The sequence below is a fragment of the Rhipicephalus microplus genome, chromosome 4, assembly GCF_043290135.1.
Source record: "Rhipicephalus microplus isolate Deutch F79 chromosome 4, USDA_Rmic, whole genome shotgun sequence".
Classification (NCBI taxonomy): Eukaryota; Metazoa; Arthropoda; class Arachnida; order Ixodida; family Ixodidae; genus Rhipicephalus; species Rhipicephalus microplus.
This window is the reverse complement of record NC_134703.1, coordinates 226,995,536-227,005,244: the sequence shown is the minus strand read 5'-3', so window position 1 is coordinate 227,005,244 and position 9,709 is coordinate 226,995,536. Positions and strand designations below refer to the sequence as shown.

Here is a 9,709-nt window from a genome sequence, read left to right as displayed (position 1 = left end):
GGCCGGCCTACTCAGGAGATAATCACGTCCAGCATACAGCATCCATGCTTTCATCCTGCATTGGCAATGAACTATCAGCTGAAAGGGGAAGTGCTTCAATAGTGATTTTTTATTGTTACGCTCACTGAGCAAGTATGAACAGTAAGCCTAAAGACATGCAAACCATACAAAAGCTTTAACACACCTGCCGTCCCGTGGTATGCGGAAAAAGCTCGTCCCAGGCTTCTTGTGGGTTCTGCCATTGTTGAAGCACGATACACAGCAGTAGCTGCCGTAGCTTGGACCGCCGAACGGCATGGCATCAGCGCAGTCTGAAAATGTTAGTAAGTGGATGCTTCGCTGTCAAATCACGAAAAAGATATGTGCATGTCATAAGTGTACCAACAAACCCCTTTGAATGATTAGCTAATCGATGCACAATACAAAACCAGTGATACATCTCTGACCCATAAAACTCTGACTTACAAAGATATACGTCAAGACCACGTACAAAGATCTTCAGAAGCTATCCCTTGTAATGCAATGGTATCGCGGCCTGGGAACTTTAGAACACCTTCATGCGTACGCAGTATCAGCAGTACATTGGGAAGAAAAATCGTAGTTGAAATTTGTGCGGTAAAATTATATTGGAAACGTCAAAAAAACTTGTGAGCAGCTTGGACTAGTGGCACAAGGCTAGCGAAGAAACGAAGATGACGTCCACTTGGCTAGTCCAGATTTGCCTCCGGCACACCAAGAATTATTCGTGTTCCGAGCCTTCGGGAAACGCGTCGGGAAGCATGCAAGGCCCAGCGAACGCTTCTCAATATTTTGCACCGAGCCTATGACCTAGCTGCCCAGCTATGCTCAGCGCACAGACGCTCGCGTCCGTGGCAGACGCAGCACGCGTCGCCTCGGCTTGACGCCGTGCCGCCTTTGCTATACTGCATACGTTGCACAATGTTCCCGTCCAGCCACTGCATAGAGCCACAAACTTTCTTTTTAGCGAACCTCCCAGTCCTTACAAGCTTCAGAAAAAGGTTGCAACTGCGTGAATGAGACGCCACGCAAGAAACAAACTCGCACACACGAAGCGCAACGTGTGTGTGTGCATCTTTCTATGTTTGTTGCATGGAGTCTTATTCGCGTAGGTGTAACCGTTTTCTGAAAAAAAAATGACCCAACAAGCCCAACAACATGTCATTCAACAAGCTTCGCTTGAAAACGTGCCTCACCTGTTATCTCACGCACGAAAACGCCGACGCAGCCGACGTTGACGAAAGCGACGAAAGCTTCTCGCTGTCAGTCATGCATGGGCTTGTCGGTTGTCCCTAGGTGGATGGTGTTTATGACGGTACGGCTGAAAAAAAATAAGGCAATGGCTGCTGCGCCGCGCGGCGCTCCAGCCATCCCCACACAGAACTGGCTGCTGCGCCGCACGGAAGTGACGTCACAAAAATTGTCATGACATACGTCGTTTCTGATTTAGCGCGTTGTTCGAATTTACCGAATCGGAACGTGGCTCAGCTGGCCAGCAGACGCTCACTTGCTGCTGCTGCTGCTGCTGCTGCTGCTGGAGTACGGCTGGTTGCTGCTTCTGCGAGCTGTCTACAGGCCTTGTTCTGCTACATATTCGCAAGCCTCGAACATCATCTTCATCTAAGCTCAACCGCTTATTTTCACTGCTATTTTATATTTACTAACGTTGTTTATATCCATCCCAATACGTATTTTTGTGATTTTTCGCGTATAGGCTGATTTAGCAGTATTTGTGCGTGGCCCTTTCTTTGGTCATCCGTGTTAACGTGCTTCGTATATTTGTCGTAGTGCATTTTCGTAGTTGACAGCCGTGTTTTAGACTAAATATTCACTTTCTTGTTTCTTTTTTTTTCATGGTGTAATTCTGAATTGAAAGTGTGCGCAACATGACGCGTGTGTTAGTAGCGGGCGATTCAATGGTGAAATACGTCAACCAGTATTTCCCATCGCGCCGTGGCTTGTCTGTTAGCGTTGCCGCACACAGAGGAATAAGGATTGAGCACTTGCTCTCAATGATTGCTGACAAGCTGGCCAGTTTTGATGTTGTCATTGTACATGTTGGCACGAACAACACTGTTGACAGTGTCAACATGTGCATGGACAAATATCGCCAGCTCGCTCAGGGAATCATCGAAAGCAATCCCACGTTGCATGTAGCTTTTTCTGCCATTCTTCCTCGGGGGCAGAATCGGTACCGCCAAGGGGAAGAACAGTTGTGTGATGTTTGTCATTTGAATGACCACTACAGGAATGTGAATGCCGCACTCGCACAGCTTTGCCTGGAGAGGGGATTCACTATCCTGGATAGTCTTGTGGACAGCTGGCCTGGATTCCTGAGCAGGGATGGTGTCCACCCCAGCCGGCTTGGCAACAAGGTGCTGGCAGACTTCCTGTACCGTGAGGCCTGTGCCTTGTCCACCCAACTAGAGAGGAGACACATCCAACAGTCCTACAAGGAGTCCAAGGCATCTGCATGGAGTGGGTGGGCTCGGCAGGAGCACTTTTCCATCAACTTGGAAGTCGATTTTCCAGCACTTGGTATGCATGCAGTTCAATATTCTCCAGCAGTAGGTGGACCTTCCGCTGCACCAGCTCTTGTCTGGAAAACCAGCAGTGCTCTCATGCAGAGACACGACACTGACCAACTGGCCAGTACCATTCATGGTATTGGCTTTACGCTCGTTGGCGGTGTCCGCGTTCGCTGCAAGGGAAGCAAGGCTTGGTGGACCTGGGACAGCCTGCCTTCCCCCATTTTCCATGGCACAAGTGTACCATGCAAGGGAAACACTGGGGAGAGGCCTATTCAGCCAATGATCCCTAGTCGAGGTGCAAGCACCACTTGTGACAGGAAAATAAGGAGAGCCTCACAGGAGCATGAGAGTGCTCTTGTGCGCTCTTCTGTGGGGGAAGAGGAGGCCAGTGCTGGAAAAGCAGCTGTGCCACAGGCTGTCGGCCAGTGTGGCGACAGTGAGTGGAAACTGGTGCAGTCAAAGAAGAGCCGGCGGAAGGCTGCGGCACTGCACAAGCAAGAACAGAGCTCTAAACTGTGTGCAGACAGTGAAGGCAAAGTTCTTGCTGTGACAGCTGCCAAGTCCATCAGGTCCACTTCACCTATGACAGCAGTTGTGAGCCAGAAACAGATTCACTCTGCTTCTTCCGCTGTCTGTGGTAGGAAGCCTGAAGGACGAGCCAGTGTCTCGCACAACGTCATTCGTGATAGTTTTAAAAAGGTGCAGCGTGTTCCTAGCAAGCAGTTGAAAGACTGCTCAGTTAGTTCCGCGACTCACTGTGAATCTGTCACGAATGACGCTGTGAACGATGTTTCTGTCTGCAAAAGCCATCTACCAGCACTGACTCGGGATTGCATGCGAATTGAGCGCGATCCTGGCACAGAGGCTGGTGACCCTATGGAAGCTGGGTGCACTGCAGCTGTGCAGTACAAGTATTGTGAGGCTGCTTTGACATCCAGAAGCAGGCCTGTCAGCCTTGGTGCCCAGGCTATTTGTGTAAACACTGGTGCCAACCCAACCGTCCTCAATAACCCAGTAAATACACTATTTGGTGGGGGTAGCAAAGTTTATTTAAATGCAACATTTGATAACTTTCCTTCTTTTAAGAAAAGCTTTGATGAGTGGTGCAGAGAGGGCAGGCATGTAGTCATGATAAATAAGAGTAATAAAAGTCCATTCACATCAGAAGATAAGGACTTCGAGTATATTAGGATTAAATATAGCTGCATTCACGGTCGCACAATAAAGCCCAGGGGGATAGGAAAGCGACCAAAGCAAGCTTACAATGGTACTGGCTGTGAAATGACAGTATCGGTAAGCCTATGTAAATCGCCTACTCTGCACTACAAGATAACTAAACTACAAGCTAAGCATAACCATCCCACAGAATATTATGATTTGTATCCTCAGAAGAGGCTCCTGAATCATGGAGAAAAAGAAGAATTCTTTGACTTAGCTAAATGTAATATTGGCGCAAAGGATTTTAAAAACTTGGTCGAGCAAAAAACTGGTAAGAAGTTAACTACAAAGGACATTAATAATTACAAGCAACGATTTTCTATTCCTATCCGCAATGAGCAGGCTCATGGTGAAATGGTTTTAGAGAAGGTAGAGACCTTGCTAAAAAATAATCCAAACTGGGTTATTCACTATGAAATGAATCAAAATAATAACCTGCAATTCATACTTCTTCAAACAACGCACATGCGTGAGATTTTGGAAAAGTATCCAGAGATTCTATTTATTGATGGAACGTATAAAGTGAATATTGAGGGTTATATTCTTTACTCTATATTAGTTCAAGATGGTCGTGGTCGTGGGAGACCTGTGTGTTATGCCCTCTTACGAAATGAGACGACTGAAATTGTTGAGCCTATGTTCACAAAGTTTGTAGATTTCAACCCATTTGTTGTGTCTGCTTGCAAAGTAGTGATGATTGATAAAGATCTCAATGAACTGCGCATTTTAACCAATATTCTTCCTAATTCTAACATACTTTTGTGTACGTGGCATGTGTTGCATTGTTTCCAGCAAAAGGTTAATGAAAAAGCTAGACAGCAACGTGATCAGTTGGTTCCTCTCTTAAAAAGCTTAGTTTATTCCCCCACTGAGCAAGACTACTTCGATAAGCTTGCTAACCTCCAAGCTATGACTTGCACAGATTTCATTTCTTACTATATGCATAACTGGCACTTGTCTAAGGAAATGTGGGTACATGCATATCGGCAAGCCCTTCCTACATTTGGTAATAATACTAATAATCGCATTGAATGCCACAATCAAAAGATTAAAACTTATCTCTCTTCAAGCATGCATTTGGTTCAAGCAATAGAAGCATTGGTAGGTTACATTGATAATGATTCTTTATCTCTACAGTTCTCTAAGCTTAAAGAAATGAAGCTGAACCTAAACATAAATGATTTCAATGACCCATTTCAGCTAGAATTGTCCCGTAATTGCACTTCTGAGGCTACAAGTAAAGTACTAGAGCAGTATGAGAAGTTTAAAAATGTAAGTTATCAAGTCATTTCCACTCCTAATTCTTATGTTGTAGTTTCACCAAGATCACAGTACAGTGTTTCATTGTGCTTGGCTTCTTGCACATGTGCTTTTTATAACCAGTACACTCTGCCTTGTGCACATATTTTAGCAGTGCGTGACTTTACTAAGCAAGATCTTTTCGACAAGGCTTGCATACCAGACAGGTGGTGCAAGGATCATTTCCTGAGTGACAGCTGCACAACCACTACTGCCACACCAGTGGTAACAAGCAGCATTCAGTCACCACCCTGTGTGAAGCTTGACACTGCACAAGAGAAGTATACTTATGCTTATAAGAGTCTTTGCGAAATGTCAAAAACCGTGGCTAACGTATTATCTAATTGTGGTGAGAAGGAGTTAATGGAAAAACTTTCGTCCTGCGAGGCTTTCTTCAGAAATTTAACCACATTTCCTCGTAACCAAACTTCAGCAGCCATAAAGGCTGCACCAGCTCAGTTAGCACAAACTACTGCCACAAGTTATCTTGGGCATTCTAACAGTACAAAACTTGTGGTACCTTTGGTTAAAGCAAGAAGGGGGCGGCCAAAAAAAGTGAGAGCTGTCAAGCGTAAATTTTTCCCAAATCAAGTAAAAAAGGTAGGCCCTGCAACTGTTAAAGTAGACATGCTAAATGTCTACAAACGGTATTCTCTTTCAGATGCAGATTTAAATGTTCTGGTACAGGGCACCTCCATATCAGATAGCGTAATCAATGTCACACAGTATTTAATTCAGAAAAAGTGTCCTACTTGTGTCTGCTTTCAAGATGTCTTACTGGGCCGATGTTTACAATTCACTCAAATCAAAGGCCCTTTCGTTCAAATCTTGCATGTTCAGAACCCCAATCATTGGCTTACAGTAACAAATGTTGGTGTGGACAAAAACACAGTCTTCATATATGATTCAATTGATCAAGATACCCCTCCTGACGCTGTTAGGCAAATCTGTCATATTCTAAAATTACAATCTCCAACATTAACCATTCAAACAATGAAGGCACAAAACCAGTGCAACACACTTGACTGTGGCTTGTTTGCAATTGCCAACATGTATTATATAGCGTCAGGCAGAAAACCAGAAACTTTGAACCTTAACCAAGTTATGCTACGCAAACATTTGCTGCAATGCATACAGAATGGTATGATCGAAGACTTTCCCCTCATAAACTCCATGGCTGCTCGCGTACAGCCAAGAGATAGTATTTACAAGTTACATTGTGTCTGCCGGCAACCACAATATAGTGGGGTAGTATTGGACATTACTTGTGCAAGTTGTTCAAGAGGATTTCACGGAGCTTGTCTCGGCTCTTTAGCAGCTAACTTGGACAAAAAAGTATTCGTCTGTTCTCAGTCATGTTTGCTGGTTGCCAAGGAAAAGATACATTTTTCTAATTAATAATAGCATTCCATTTTGGTGTAGACATATGGCAGAATTTCTAAGCATTCTTCATGTCTCCTCGTCTAATTTTTGCTTTTCTTTAAAGGGCCACTCACCGGGTTTGGCGATTTTGAGCTGACAAGTGCAATGCGTACATCGGGAGTTTATGGTCACGTCTGCCAAACATTGCAACTCTATGCGACGTGGAAATGGGTCAAATTTCAAAACGAACGCTTCTCCCCCTTTTTTTTGGGTCGCGCCCCCAGAGAAGGAGGTTATGATGTGCAAGTATGAATCGCCCTACATACACAGCAGTGCAGTGACGTTGGTCCTATATGTATACGACTGTGCTCTGACGCCGCCAACAGTGGCACGTGACATGACGGAAATTATTTAACGTGACATGCGTAGTTAATGTAATTTGTTGCTTGAAGAAATTAATAAAACTTGGGATACATATTGAGACGCAATAGAAGAATGCGTTTGTCTTTTGCATTTTTTCCCCATGAATTCCAACGAGATGCCGAGCTAATGTGCTGGCGTTTCGCATGCGTTTGTGTCTCCGCGGTCACTGCATCAAGCAGACTCCTGTCCTGGAAAAGAAATTAATGGTCCTGCACATTCGAGCACTCATTATGCTCATCTTTTCAACCGCATCAAAGCCAGCGTTTCCAAACAATGTCGCAAAAACAGGCAGTAGACACAATACAATGCTGGTCAACAAAAAAACACCGCTCGCGCGCTTGAGGGTTGGGCTTGTTTGAGCACGTCATGTGCACGTGACCTCTTGGTTGGATGCTGGAGAGGGTAGAAAAGAGATTTGGCTTGTGAAGGCTACACGGGGGAGTGGCAAGGGTTTTGAGCTTGCCTCCTTTCATCCTTGTTTCCTGCTGTTAAAAAAAGAAGAAACTGTTTTCTCAGCTCGTAATGAACCGATTGAAAAACTTTTTGTGGTATAATGCTCTCCGTTAGATACACAACTTCCACAGTTTGTTATGGGACCTGGTGAGTGGCCCTTTAGGGACTGACTTCAGGGATCGAAAGTATGAAGTTAGGCATGTTGGTAATGCATAACGGATCACATAGCACAAAAATTTGACCCAGGACAAGAGAAGGAACAAACACGAGTGCTCACTTCCAAGAAGATTTATCTTGAAGAGCAAACACATATATACTCCTGAAATGTGAAAATCAGGCAAATCATTCAAGACGCCCACAACTGCCATGCGCAAATAAATACCTTACATTTTCAAAAAAGACAATTTGACAAAGCCCGAGACATAGTGCTGATGCAGTTCAGCTCTAGTCTACAAATCCTCTTTGCCTCGATAATTTCTCTTGTCATTTTATTTGTTGTTTTTTCTTCCAGCAATAATGATGTCCCGCAAAATCATTTTGCAGCCACACGTGCTGCAATAAACACCCTTGTAACCTCAAGAATGGTCGCAATCGTTTCTTGGCCTTGCACTGTAGCAGGTGTGGCTCCAAACCACTTTTGTGTGACACCATTATCATTGGGAAAAAAAAACTACAAGAGAAATTGTCGTGGCAAAAAAGATTTGTAGACTAGAGCTGAACTGCATCAGTACTTTCTCTCACTCTGTCTCTAGGGATTTGTCAAAACGAATTGTCTTTGCTGAGGATGTAAGGTTTTCGTGCATGGCAGTTGTGGGCTTTTTGAATGATTTGTCTATTTTTTGCATTTCAAGAGTATATATGTTTGCTCTTCAAGATAAATCTTGTTGGAGGTGAGCACTCGTCTTTGTTCCTTCTCTTGTTCTGGGTCAAATTTTCACATTATGTGATGAGTTAACATTCAGCATGCACCACCTTATTTTTTTTCCTTGTTGTAAGCTAGTGGTGGAGCGTTAACTAGAAGTACATAAAAACATTGCCAAATGTATGTTACCCCAACGAACCAAATTCCTTTGTTGAGGCAATCCTTTCTGTGGCATTCCTTCTTTATTGACTTCTCATCACGTCAAACCTCACACCTGTCTCTTTCATAAAAGTTCTAGAACTAGTTCTTGCTTTGTTTTGTTTTTTTGCCAAAAGTAGAAAACTTCCCTTTGTTGAGCAAATTTTCCTGAACTAAAATATATTCATATCTAATGCACGGAATAAAAAATAAAAAAACAAGAAAATTTATAGGCTGATCACTAAATGTCAATTGAATAAGGATTTCGGAAATACTACCATGAATGGCACACAGCAAATACTCATGCATGCAGCCTTTTACCATGTGCAGCTGTAAACTGCAAACAAAAAGTATCAGATATTGTATATGATTTGCTTTTTTTTCTTTTCAGCAACAGTAACTTGCCCTTTAAGAGAAAAATATGAATATAAAATTTTCAAAAATAGTCATTTTTGAAAACCTGTCAATATATCAAAATGGTTTAGTTGATTCATGATTATGCAAGCAGTTCTTGCATGCCTGTGGCACTGGGATAGTTAATGTAGGCAGGCTGAGTTTGTAATGCTCTAAAGCCTCAGCATTTTAGTGTTATATTACAATATAACATTCAAATATTTTATGAATGCAACTATGAAATTTGCTCACAATGAGTTTGCTACAAATTAAGCAACCAAAGTCTGTGTATATATTGCCCACATTAAGGTCGCACTGCCACAAGTCTCTAGGCGGAGCCTGACCGCTACAGAGCGCGTTCTCGGGTGGCGGATAGAGAAAAGTCTTGCAATGAAGTGATGCTAAGCAGCTTCTATTAATAAACAAGACTGGCACTTGTGCCCGCGGACCAACAGGCAGAAAATACATATGACAACAGGAGTCTTTTCACTGCTGTGGTTGGCAAGTTGAAAGTTTCAGGTGCCATTTTTTAAACTCTTTGATTTATCTGTTGTTTTTTTCGTCTGTTTTCTTCATCTTGTACAGGTCCAGTACATTGTGGACTCACCCTGTTGTCAAGTCATCAGGAAGTTGGGTGATGCTGTATTCTTCTAGCTAAATTATGCAACTACTAAGAAGGGGATCAGAATTCTATTTTGTAGCAGTTATTTTACAAATAAATGTTAGTAAAATTTTCTTGGTTGTAGTAGTGTCATTGTGTACTCACGGACCATAACATTACATAAGACAGGAATTCAAGTGCACAGCAAAAAAGTGCTGCTATGAGCACCTGTTATCAACATCAGCTGGTTATTCTTAATTTTGGTCTTTTATTTATCGCACATCGAGTAGCCGCAATTGCTTGGTTTACAGGCTGAGAGAAAATTTAGCTCCCTTTCTTACACGCCAAAGG

General features: G+C 43.2%; 1 protein-coding gene across 1 annotated transcript; it reads left to right on the top strand.

Moving 5' to 3' along the window:
* The first annotated feature begins 1,820 nt into the window (after positions 1 to 1,820).
* LOC142814493 (uncharacterized) lies at positions 1,821 to 9,395 on the top strand. Its single transcript, XM_075893261.1, has 2 exons — positions 1,821 to 2,556; positions 9,343 to 9,395. Exons 1-2 carry the CDS (start codon positions 1,905 to 1,907, stop codon positions 9,393 to 9,395), a joined length of 705 nt encoding a protein of 234 aa, XP_075749376.1. The 5' UTR covers positions 1,821 to 1,904.
* The last annotated feature ends 314 nt before the right edge of the window (positions 9,396 to 9,709 follow it).